Source organism: Tachypleus tridentatus, chromosome 7 (genome assembly GCF_004210375.1).
Source record: "Tachypleus tridentatus isolate NWPU-2018 chromosome 7, ASM421037v1, whole genome shotgun sequence".
Classification (NCBI taxonomy): Eukaryota; Metazoa; Arthropoda; class Merostomata; order Xiphosura; family Limulidae; genus Tachypleus; species Tachypleus tridentatus.
The window spans coordinates 11,100,454-11,113,617 of NC_134831.1; the positions used below are offsets into that span (position 1 = coordinate 11,100,454).

The 13,164-nt window shown below is 32.3% G+C and overlaps 1 protein-coding gene across 6 annotated transcripts; it reads right to left on the reverse strand.

The window, feature by feature from the left end:
* Positions 1-282: 282 nt before the first annotated feature.
* On the reverse strand, positions 283-13,164 carry LOC143255105 (manganese-dependent ADP-ribose/CDP-alcohol diphosphatase-like). Of its 6 annotated transcripts, XM_076510262.1 has the most exons (4): positions 12,749-13,031; positions 10,746-11,493; positions 10,067-10,475; positions 283-6,700 (listed from the first exon to the last, which is right to left on the reverse strand). In XM_076510262.1, the coding sequence occupies exons 2-3, from the start codon at positions 11,458-11,460 to the stop codon at positions 10,090-10,092; spliced, it is 1,101 nt and encodes a 366-aa protein (XP_076366377.1). In that variant the 5' UTR covers positions 11,461-11,493; positions 12,749-13,031; the 3' UTR covers positions 283-6,700; positions 10,067-10,089. The 6 variants fall into 6 exon arrangements, with proteins under 6 accessions (XP_076366377.1, XP_076366380.1, XP_076366378.1 ...); XM_076510265.1 differs by lacking the exon at positions 12,749-13,031 and adding an exon at positions 13,041-13,164 and having other exon boundaries at positions 283-10,475; XM_076510263.1 differs by having other exon boundaries at positions 283-10,475; positions 12,762-13,032.

Here is a 13,164-nt window from a genome sequence, read left to right on the forward strand (position 1 = left end):
TTCAACAACATGAAAGATTATAGAGAAATAATATCAGAAAGTTTCTAGAAAGAATCATGTGAATCAATATCTAAACATTACAGAAAGCTGAAAAAAATAAAAGATCTCAACAAATGAATAGTAACTTTCAATTACAAATCTTAACCCTTTCCGACTCAAAAAAACAATGTTTGTCATCTGCAAACCAAAGCAAAAAGATTACAGAAATAAGACGTGTGAAAAGTGTTTGAATTATGACTATTGGCAATTGTAATGCTCAACAAACCTGACATGGATTTCTTAAACCTTTGAACTCAGAGTAAATATTCAGTTGATTAAAATATTAAAACTATTGTTTTAACCAAGTGATTTTGAAAATTTATTACATTATTAAAAAAGTTAATTCTGTTATTTAATTTCAGAACAAATAATAAAAATCAAACATAAGATAATTAGCCAACATCAACCTAGGAAATTTTGTAGATACAACACAACTCTTAAAATAATGTGAAGTTTATAAACTTACCAGTTTAAAATTTTAACATGAAACAATTTATTTCTTGTTCAATAAACATAAAAAATGAATCCCAAACTCTAGAAAAAATGTTAGTGTATGGTGTTAGCAAGTTCACAAAAATAGAAAGTAACAAGAAGTTGGGTTAATACTGTTTCACCAACTATACTCTAGCTTATTCAATGTTGACTTGCGTAACAAGCATTTTAAAATGACACCTCCAACCACTGATAACTTAGTAGCATAAATCAGCCAGGAGAAGAAACTATAGCAGGAAAGGGTTAACTGAATATTTCAATCACAAGATGAACATCTGTTCAAATAAGATTACATCCTTAAGTACATGATTCAGCCCACTGAAAAATCTCTCACGAATGTAAGGTTATGACTAACTGTTAACAGTCAATTAAAAGGAAGTAAGATAAGAGAAAGACCAACAAAATGTCTTTCATCTCTTATCACAACTGAATTTTGTATTAAATACATTCAAATATATTTCACTGCATCAGTAAATCTAATGGTTTGAATAATCTAAGTACAATAAAAGCTGGATTATTCAGCATTGGCTTAAACAGAAAACTTGATAAATCAAAATTTTCAACATCTTCCCGAAATAGTTAATTTCTAAACTGGAAATCTTTATTACTATATTTAGAAAGTCTAACAAAGCAAAATGTAAATAACAATGTTACAGTAATGATAATGTTCATAACAACGAAGTAATAGCATTAACAATTGTAAAGAATAATGCCAATCACATTGTTTAATTCACCTTTGACAATGTTCACGTTTATGACTGCTTAAACTTCATGATTATATCATTACCACCAAAATATTATGAGAAAACTTGTATTTTAGTCACTGGATTAACAAGCGTTGCTTTGGTTCCACAGATGCCAGATAATAAAGCTTTTACTGTACTTACAAAAACACTTGTTCTTTTTAATACCAGAAATGGTTTTAAGAATTTATCAGAGTTACATCCATGCATTGTTTAAAGTTAAAATGAATATTTACTCCACGTACTAGAAGTTCCACAATCAGTTATCTTTAATGCACCCTTCCCTAACATTTGGATAAACTTAGCCTGCAAACTTGAACAAATAACTTTAATTCTTTCTGCAAGATATCTATCCAGTGGAATACTTTATAAACTATACATACAGTATTAGCGTCTCACTCTACAGCTTTCCTTCACAAAGTAGTTTAGCAGCTCTTATACATAATAAAAAGTTTAATTATTTAAGTTAATTCATATACACCATAGGAAAAAAAACCTGACAAGGTAAATGGAAATAATTCAGAACAATTCCTTATGGGTTTTTAAACTATGTTCATAACATTAATTTGGACCTATCATCAATCTTAATTTAATTCAAGTGTTTACACAAACTCACAAAACACACACACACACACAAATGTAAAACATTCAGACACAAGCATCTTCTGTTATTGTTATCTTTATACAAAATATAAGAAACATTAATTTTATTTATAATGCTTTGTAGTTCCTGGAAAGTTACAAGTTCTTGAAGAAATATAATTATGAAAATAAACAGGAAGCTATAACTTACTCACAGTGAAAATGTATTTTTGATAGACACTTACCTCTTCTCACATAACTTTTCTCAATCAGTGCTGCCCCCTTGATATTCTAATCCTACCCCCATACCTTTACACATGGTAGAGTAGCATGCAACAACTCTCCTCCACTAGGATTATGACAAACCAGTCTCATGCAGCTGTCTCCATCTATACTGTAGAACCCAATCTTTGCTTTAAGATTTGGAAGAAAAAAAGAAAAAAAAAGAGAGAGAGAGACAGACAGATTGGAAATGGGGAGGATGTATGCAAGTTAAAGTATCTATAATAAATACATTTCCAGTGAAAAAATTATAATGTCCAATACAGTATGTTAATTCTACTCATACAACAATTAAAATCCCACAGTGAACTGATGAATGGACTGAAGTAAGCCCATTGACATATGAATCATCAATGCAGAAGGATATACTTGTAGATATCTACACCACATCTGTATCAAGTACACTCAGAACATATCTGAGACCATATTCAGGGGTAACTCCAGTACAAGAACACAGGTTATTTATCACCTGCTCCACACTGGGAGGATGCTTCTGATGGTTTTTGCCTCAAGACTAGACAGCAGGAAAAAAAGAAAAAAAAACAAACTTGGTAGCCATGGGAAAGACTAATTATGAACAAGAACACTAAGAAGAAACCTAGTTGTCTTGTAGAACAACCCTTCTCAATAGAGAGCATTATCTTATTTGTTGTACTGTGTAAATTTGTGGATTGATACACCTGGACAGGGAACACTTTCCCCAGAGTGGGATCCAAAAAGGAAAATGTGCCCCTGTTATACAAGTAAATAACTACTTACAGGTCAATTGAAGTGTTAGAATGGCAGGAAGTAGTATTCAGTATTCTGAGAAGAATGAAAGGGCTACATGATGAAGATTAAGATGATGCATGGTATTGTTCACATACCAGACTGGATGATATCCTCCATGGGTGATGAAAGTAGGCAGCCAAGAAGAGGGTGAATGGACAAATCTAGTGCACGGATACTTGGAAAATATGATGGGTATCAGAAGTCTAGGATGAAAAAAACCAACTGAATACACTATTAAATTAAGCCTGTGAGGGTGACAAGGGAAAAGTCTTGTGTAGAAAAAGAGTTCCAATGGATAAAACGATTGAGAATGATAGCCACAGTAAGAAGCCACACAGGCAATATAACACTAGAGAGCATGAACAGGATGGAAAAATAATCAGAATTGGAACTGGAATACAAATTAGAAATGGAAGGAAAGGAAGTAGAAGTGAATGAGACATCCCATTCATGAGCTGCTACCTCAAGATAGGAAAAAAACAAAAATATGGATACAGAAGAACATAGGTAAAAGGATAAATATGTGAAATACTGATAATGAACATATCCAACTAATGAAGATCCATAGACAACAAGGAGCAAAAATAGGTTTTCAAGGGCAGATTGTAAAGGGAATGTGTAGGTAAGGGTTCAAGAGGAGGATGGGTAAGTAATGAGTTTGAGGTCCCACTCTCGAAATGGGGCAAAGAAAAGATGGACAAAAATGTTTAGGGAAGCAAAACAAAATGGAAAGGACAAAAGAGAAAAAAACAAAGGGAATGATGGCAAAAACAAAACAAAAGTAGATAAGACTGCCAAATAACCAGCAATGGTAGAGAAAGGCAAGTCATTGTCAAACCAGGTAAAAAACCGAGACACAAGCAACGGCTCGTTTGGGGTGAAAAACATTTTTATGTAGAGGAGCAAATGTTTCAACCTTCTTCAGTCGTCGTGAACCTGACAATGACTGAAGAAGGTTGAAATGTTGTTTGCTCCTCTACGCAAAAAATTGTCTCAACCCAAATGAGCTATTTTTACATATAATACAGAATTGAGATGGATATCAAATGGAGTATTCCACTAGGTGTACAACAACTAAAACACGCAGGGATGCAGGGACTTTCCAGGGAGAATCTTGTCAGGATGAGAAAATGATTCACAAGAAGCTTCAAAACACCTAAGAAATGACATGCCAGTGGTTGTACGTGATATGAATGGTCCTAGAAGAGGAGTTCTAACATTCAAAAACAAAGTGAATGTGAACAAATGTCCCCTTGTAAACTGATGTAAGAGACACTGGTTAAATTTTTGGAATGTAGCATAACAAATTTGCCTCATACCAAAGGTCAGAAACAATTCAAAGCTCAACAAACACCAAGTGGCTCCAGAAGATTGACACAAGCTGATTTGGTCAAATGCCTGTGATTTTCTGGGAATCCACAAATGTGTTCGTAAAAATATGTAATTCAGGATAAAGAGAGGGAAGAGAAACAGCTACAAGGCAAAATTGAGATACAGTAAGAAAATGAAAAGAATAACAGAGGTCAGAAGGTCCCAATCAAGACTCCCTTGATTGTGCAACTGAAGAGCTTGCATGTGAGCATGATCCAAGAGAATAAGGGCTTCCATGAAAGTCCAAATATCTAGAGAGATAGAACCTTACATGTAGTAGGAAAAGGAAAGGAATGAGCTTTGTGAACTAATAGTTCTATCAATCTCAAATGAAAAGAGGAGTCTGAACCCAAGTGAGATAGGGCTTAAACACTCCCAAATCTATGAAGTATTGGGTTTCAATGATAAATGACTTCAACATGATTAGCCAACCCACACAATCAGCTTCTTGGTAAAATGTGTGTGTGTGTGTGTGTGTGTGTGTGTGTGTGTGTGTGTGTGTGTGTGTGTGTGTGTGTGTGTGTGTATAAAGTGTATGCCGGTATGGAAATTAAAGCAACTAGTCTTCCACATAAGGTTGCACAGTGAAGGAACAAGCTGTTCAAATCCTAGTTGTCCTAATCAAGTAACCCAGGAAGTGGTATGTCTAGTCTTGGGTCAGGAGATACCACAGGCCACATGATGAACTTCAACTAACAGCAAACTAAGACCAAAACCTTCTCAGCAAAGAGAGCCCAAAGTGCAAATTGAAGTTCAGTAACAGTAAAACCAACAGTAACAACTGTTGTAATGTGAAACTGTGAATTAACATTTCAAAATGAGAGTGAACATTATTACAAGATCTACCTAAAGTGTCAAGGTAATGCATTAATAATATATAACCAATAAACATTGTTGTTTCACACACACAAAAATGACACAAACAAAATTAGAGACATGTATACATAGTATTTGACTGAGAAGTACAGATGTACTTCACTGCACCAGAAGGGTATGTTGCACTCCTACTGATGGAGGGTTATGACATGCCCTATACATGGGGATAGGTGGAAGTTAAGAAACTGAGCATATAAAGGGCAGCACTGTGCAATAAAAGCTGTCATGTGAGAGGAGATGAGATATACTAAAACAACAAATGTTTTTGAACTCCTGATATACTGTAAACAGAATCAGAAGTAATGTAATGCAATGAATTATGATTGTTAATATTGTTGCCATGTGCAGTTTAGGCATAACTAAAGCAAGCATATAAGCAACTACTTATTTCAAGGCCTAATGCAGGCTTCAAAATCCACAAACAAATTTTATAAATCTTCAAGTACACTTTGTCAAAATTAACTTGAACCAATTAAGTTATTCTCTCAAAATCTTAATCTAAAACAAATTGTTGAATTTTTGTAAAAATATAATGTAGAGGAGCAAAGGTAGATGTAGACAATACTGACAGATTTATTCAGAAGCACGCACGTGTTCAGTTTAAACAACGAAACACGTACACCATTTGTATCAGAAAACTACTCATCAGGTTTTGAAATGACAATGATGAAGCAAAAAACATCCAGCTTAAGTGAAATCCTTCTAACAGTTGCCAAGTATGTTATGCAGTAACATTCTTGATTTGATGGATATTGGCAAGATTGTTTGATTAACTTTCTAGGCCAAATTAATATTAAAAAGCACAAAAAAAATCTTTCTAAATTAAGTTTTGCAATGGTTATTATAATAAACAGATGTAATTACAGAAGTTAAAGCTATAAGTTTGAAAACTACCCTTCTCATGTGAAAAATATTTAAAACCAAATTTTGATCCTGGATTAGGCACTGTAATTTGCTCATTTTATTAATGTCAGACTTGCATATTTTATACACTATAAAATAAATCTTTAAAGTGTGTACTATAAAAAAAAAAAATATTCCCTATAAAAATTATCAAAATTCAAGAATATGTTTCCCCTTAAAGAGAAAACAAATAATTACACTTTAAAGTTATTATTTTGTTGAGAAATATTTGCAAAATATTTTTTGTGGTAAATATTCCATATTATTTACAATTTTAAACCTTGTACACTTATTTATTATCTCCAATTCAGGGACATATTCTTGACTTGTTATACATGTATTTATAAATCTACGAGATGTGCTGACAGAAATGGTTATGAAGTAAACAATTCCTACATGTTACGGAATATTACTAAACCTATTCCTGAATAGTTTTGTTAATTATGCACTGCATTATGTGTGTTAAGTCTATCTGTCTGAAGCTTAGTGAAAATTGTTTTCAAGCATTTCATTTCGTGCCAGCACATTCTTGTATTTTAGATAGAGAAAGAACAATAAAACAAACATAATGAAATCCAACTCGCAAGCCACGCAGCTCATTGAGACACCTCGCCCCAAGATTCATTGGTTCAGAGTGCCATCTGGAAGTAGAGAATCAATTTAGTACACATTCATTAAACATTTTCTTCCATGGTTTACCAGGTGATCAATGTCCCTTGTTACTTTTGTGAAGCCAATTTCGTCTAAATAAACAGATTCTTGTTCATTTAGGTTTATACACCATATCTATTTATCTTTTAGAAATAGATTAGATTAACAACATCTCAATGTACAGTCAGGTTCACATTAAACTTCCGTTTCTTTTAACAATCATATCAGGATATTTTACGGACTGTTGTCACCCAGTATTCCAGGAGGATCATGGCAGGGCATAAATATATTTGTTTGGGAAAAAATATTAAAGATTAACATCTTAAGTGTAGTTTAAAAACAAAGAATTATTATTTCATAGCTATCTTATTCCATAACATCTACCGTCACACTTCTCTTAGTTAAGTATTAGACAAACTTATAATAATCAACCTTTATTATAAGAGTGAAGGCACTTAATTCTTATAAGAAGCTACAATTAAAGCTATTTTTTGTATTACAATCTATTAGAGACCTTTTTTAGACTGTTTCAAGAGTCTTTACATCACAAAATATAACACCTTCTACAAACTCTTCAAATAACATCTCTTTGGAATTTCTAACCCAGAACTTGTTTATTAATATTTTAAAAGATTTAAAATATTGATTCTATACAATGGTTGTTTTTGTAAAAAACAAAGAATCAAACTATAACATCTACAGACTATTTAAGTTACGAGTTTCTTAGCTAAGAGTAGAACACATACAAAGGTTTCAAGTGCAGTAACTACTAAACTCTTAAAAACCTATATGATAAATGGGATTTGCAAAGTAACCCTAAATATTTCAATAACTACACATTTCCAGCATACAGCTAGTGGAAACACAATTACATAATTTCACAAGTAAACATTTAGGTACTTTTAAATGATATCACAAGTATCTCAATTTCAACAAACATACAAACTTGGCCTTAAGTTTTAAAAGTTAACCTTATTCACTATAGAAACACTTCAAAACCTAATATTAAAAATTATAATTATGTTATTGTTTAAAGGACTTGATAAACAGTTTGAAAATTACCTCAACTATACCAGAGATTTTGTACAGATCACAAAGTAGCACGAAGTACTGATTAGATACAGAGCACTCCGAGAATCAGGATAAATATGTGTTATATACAACTTTTATCCCTTGGACATTTCCATAATGTTTATTATACAGCAAATACATTACTGAAAGGAACTAACTTATGGGAGTGAAATTAGTAAGTAAACACTTGTAAAGACAAGTGCTTAAATACTTGTATTCACAATATTATGATATTAAAAAACTAACACTTATTAAAAAGTATACACAGAACACTAAAAAAGTGGAAATAATTTAACTCTGAACTTCGAAACACTTTATATTTGTCATTTCTGAATATCTTTTTTATAAATAATAAATTACTTAATGGATGTTGTTTTACCTCAATTTAGTAAGGAATGGCATTATAGTTTTAATATACTATAATATATTTAAAATATTTTCTTTAACAAAAAATTAGACACTTTTATTATGGATATACCCCCCTCATTAATAAACATACTTTGACACTTAAAATTATGATAGTTATCTTGAAAATGATTGGTTATTCAACTTAAAGTTTAAAACAAGAACCTGGAAACCCACAAACAATATTTAACAAAATTACAATTACCTAATTACATAATACATTTACACTTGACTAACAGCTAACAATATTAAATATGACAACAAATAATATTTTTGTGTAGTTGGTGTTTAATAAATAAAAGCAACAATTATTTGAAAAAGGTGAGTATTAGTTTAGTCAATATTTTATGTATTTGATGCTTAATATAAAAATTAAAAAACTCGAATGTACGTTGAAAATTAAAACAAAGTAGACACCTACAGTCATAATCAGTGATGTCGAGAAACCCACTTGTAGAGAAATATAAATGCAAAAATGGCTCGTTTGGGGTTGATAAAATATTTTACATAGAATGTAGAGGGTGGTGTTAGATGTTTGAATATATCACACCGCCCTCTACATTCAGACACTCAGTTACACAACCCCTTTCAAACATGTGGTCAGCTTCCGGTCAGTTACCTCTTTCTTTGTGAACCTGACGATGACCGAAGAAGGTCGAAACGTTGTTCGCTCTTCTATGTAAAATATTTTCTCAACCCCAAACGAGCCGTTTTTGCATATGTATTTACCTACAGTCATAGTTTAACCCACCATACATTATCAGTTGTGTATTCATACTTTTAGCATTCACATTAATGGAGAAGAGTGGATTCCAAGATACGTATCTAAATGTTATTACAATAAACAAGTTTACTTACATTTAAATTTGAAGAGTGTAACAAACTGAAAGACAACCAAACTTGGTAAAGTTGGGAAGCATAACTTACAGAGTTGGGTTTAAATTTTTGTAATAATCAACTAAAACTGATTAGCAAATTATATACATTTATAAATAAGCATTACATTATGTTTATAAATAATGTTTATTAGAGTACTCTCCTGTGATAAAGATTTTCCTTAAACAAAAAAATGGCCTCTCAAAAATAAAAGCAGATAATGCAATTTGAAAATCAATTCTTTCCTTTAATTTATAATTTAATATAAAATGGGCTATCTGTCCATATTCTTCCTTTATGTTGAACTAATAGACTAGAGGTGAAGCAGTTAGACAAAAACTAGTTGGGATACTCTGAATACTGGGGCTTAACCATCACCCTTCTAGAATATTCATGGTACCAAAGTGTGAAGCAAATTTAATTAGCAGTAATGGAACATGGACCATAAATCACCACACTTAATTAAGAGTGAGTACACTAACTATTAGGTTTTTGCCCAACATTTTTCGTGATTAATATTGTGACAAGTTTTCTTACTGTCAACAATATTCCAAGTAAATACAAATGTCACATCTGTCTGTCAAAAGAATGAAAAAAAGTTACAACTCTGTAACAAATATACAAGTTTTTGAAACTAGTGGGGAAATATACCTTCTTTTTTAAAAATACAATTTTAGGAGAAGATCCCTAAAGAACATCGTATCACAAACCACAACATTTTTTTTTTTTTTTTATCAAATATAGAATACTTTATCACCTCAAGTCCAAACAAAAAAAGTAACTAAAGCAGTTCTTTACAAGTTTGTACACAATTAGTTGAAAGTGGTCAGAGAAGATAAAACAATTTTTAGGGTAAGACTGTTTTGAGTGCTTAGAAAAACTGCACATTCACTGTCCCCTATCAGATTTATGGATACTCGCACATGATGTACTAGCATGATCACAACACACTAAAACAGTTATGTTTTAAGAGTTCTAAACGCAAGAAAAGAAGGGATACTTACGTGATTTATTTCAGAAGGATTAGTTACACCACTACCTTGATAGACATCGTCGAATGTCTTGATGAAATTTCTTCTGCTAATGCTTCAGTTTCTTCGGAATCCAAAGGTGCAGCTGTGAACGGTCTAAGAAAGAGGGTACGGCTATGTTCCCGACCATATCCAATTACTTCCATCCTGTCCTCATAGACGGAAATAGTCATGAAGGCTTGTTCCGAGGGGGAAGTCTCGATGATACCAGCTAACACAAGGTAGTGGATTCCGTGGGAATCCATGGCATAGCCACTTTTATGGGCATGACCACATAAGTACAGAACCACAGAGCTGTGACGATGAAAGATATCTATCACTTCCTGGTAATTCCACATGAGACAGCTGTCATCTACACTTCCAGGACACAGAGCAACATGACCTAGGAAAAGTACATACTTTCTGTTGTTTGACCAATAAAGATAGAGTGACGATATTTTACTTCTTATTCTAAACACAGATTTAACAACCAAACCAATTCAAATTAATTTATATCAACCCAAACAAAATTTAGTGTTAATGAATATTCTTATTGTAACTATGTGCAAGTATCAAAGTGAATATTATGACTTGAGACCAAACCTCTTTCCAACCAGGGCTCAAGTCATAAACTAAATAAACTGTTTCTATTATTATTTTCACCAACACCTACCAAACAAAATGACCTTTTCTCCATTTGCATCAGATTCTCCTAGTTCTTTGTCTAACCAATCCAACTGTTCTTGACTAGCTGCTCCATTCTGAGTTTGAAAACGTTTGTTACGGCCGTGGAGAAAGTTATCACAATCCCAGCCATCAAAATCATAATGTCCATGATGAGAATACAGAATCTCTGCTGCCTGCACGTAACGAGGATGAGAGGGCTCGTAACCAATAACACTAACTTCGAAACAGTCCAAAGAAATACATTTAATACCTTTAACAGGACTAAATTTATAATACAACGGAGAAGTCGAGCAAGTCTTCCCATCTGGAGGAGAAAGTACATTCTCAGGTACATCCAACTGTGACAGAGATTCCCAAAACAAGCCAGTCAATTCTCTTCTGGAGAAATTATACAGTTCATGATTACCCACAGTATGGAAGGTTGGGATGTGTGCATATTTCTCAAAGTGAGCTAATGTCTTCTTCATTGCTACATGAGAACTAGCATCATTCCAATTAAGTCCATCTATAATATCACCAAGTTGAAGTACAAAATTCACTGAACCTTCTTTTCCCCACTCACAGAAAGCACTGTCTACATGATCCAAAGCCTGCCTGTAGTAGCGACACAAGAGGGGGTTATAATGTGCAGGTCGATCCTCACAATCTGCATACTGGACATCAGCCAAGGCACCAAAAGTAACCAACAGATGAGAAGTCATTTTTTAATGTTGTGCAACTTAGAAATTATTATTCTGGAGAGACAGAAAGGTAATACATAAAATCAGTACATATACATACATATAAATATACACAGAATCACTGACAATGCAACTGTGCTGTTTTAAGTGTAGCTAAATAATATTTCTCAATTTTGTTACAACATGATATACATTTGCCCTTCTAGTCCTTCCAATAAAATTAATATTGTACAACAGAGCAATGAGGTGCAGAAAAGAATATTTTAAACTTCCTAGAGAATTAATAAAAACACTGACAGAAAAGTTTTTCATTTATCAATGGTTGATTCAAAAATTGTATCCAACAGCAGGTTTCCAGGAACTGCATGTGGGTATCTTACAGTATATATACCTCATTAACCAAAAAGGACTAGTATGTGCCAAATTGATATAACAATTGACATTATTCTAAAAGATGTAAGAAATCATAATATATTAATATTTATAATCATACTGATGATGAGTTCTCTTCTTTGACCGATTTCTTTTTCAGAAATTAAAAAATCACACTAGAAACACTTCCTACTATTGCTAATAGTATTTCTAGTCTTAGAATTCTTAACAGTGAAACTAAATATAAGATGAGATTATGAATCCATATTTCCATTATTTGAAAAGATAGTGTTAGCATGGTAGAGATTTCTTTCTTACTGAGGCAAAAACTAAAGAGAATCTGTGATGTACAACCCTAATTAAACAGTTGGTTCGGTCTGTCTGTCTATAATATTAAAATCATGTAACTATGATAAATCAGAGTTATTAGACAATCTGCAACAACATTATTCACATACCTAAATGAATTTTATTTAATATAATGAACTCAAAACTTTATAGGTATTAAATATTAGTTAATTATTCTTACATTTTCAATTATATTTCCAGGATAAAAAATATTGCGTTCAAACGTGGCCTAATCAATTATTTTCATTCACCTAGTTAGGTAGTGTTTAATTTAATAAGACGTTTTTGTTAGCAACTAAAAATACGGGAAAAGCTCAATACCTTAATTGAACTAATTTCTTCTACCATTCACCTGCCGCCACAAACATATCAAACGAAAGTCCAGCACTCAGTCAAGGGCTTTTAATGTTTCAGTCTTAACTTACTAGTTACACTTACAATGAATTATCCTAAATCAGTAAGTGAATAATTATAATTAACTCCGATATAACACAAATTCAATTTAACATTAACAATAAAGTATAAATAAATAAATAATACATGCGAGAGCTCAAATACAATATAAAAGTAAAGTCGTAAATAAACTTACATTCAAAGTTTACCTAAAATGTTGACGTAAATCATTAAATTTCCTAAAACACTAATAAGTATGGTTAAATTTTTACAATATCTCAACTTCGAAGTTAGTATTTCACTTTTCAGCAAATTTAATCACACCAAAACTGGTTTGATTTTCTAATTAGAAAAATTATAATCACCAGCTTCACTATAAATCCTACTAATTATACATATTTCATGAAGTTAAACTTTATACTTTTTCGGAAACTAGTAAACAATTACACACTAAAGAATAGCTGCAACTATAGTTACAGAATATATACCTAAGGTGACCCCTGTCGAGCCTATCTTAACCATCCAATCATGTCACGCCACAACGTAATACGAACATGTTCACGTGCCGTTAGAAAGAGGAGGCATGGGCTTTCACGTGACATCACCGTGATG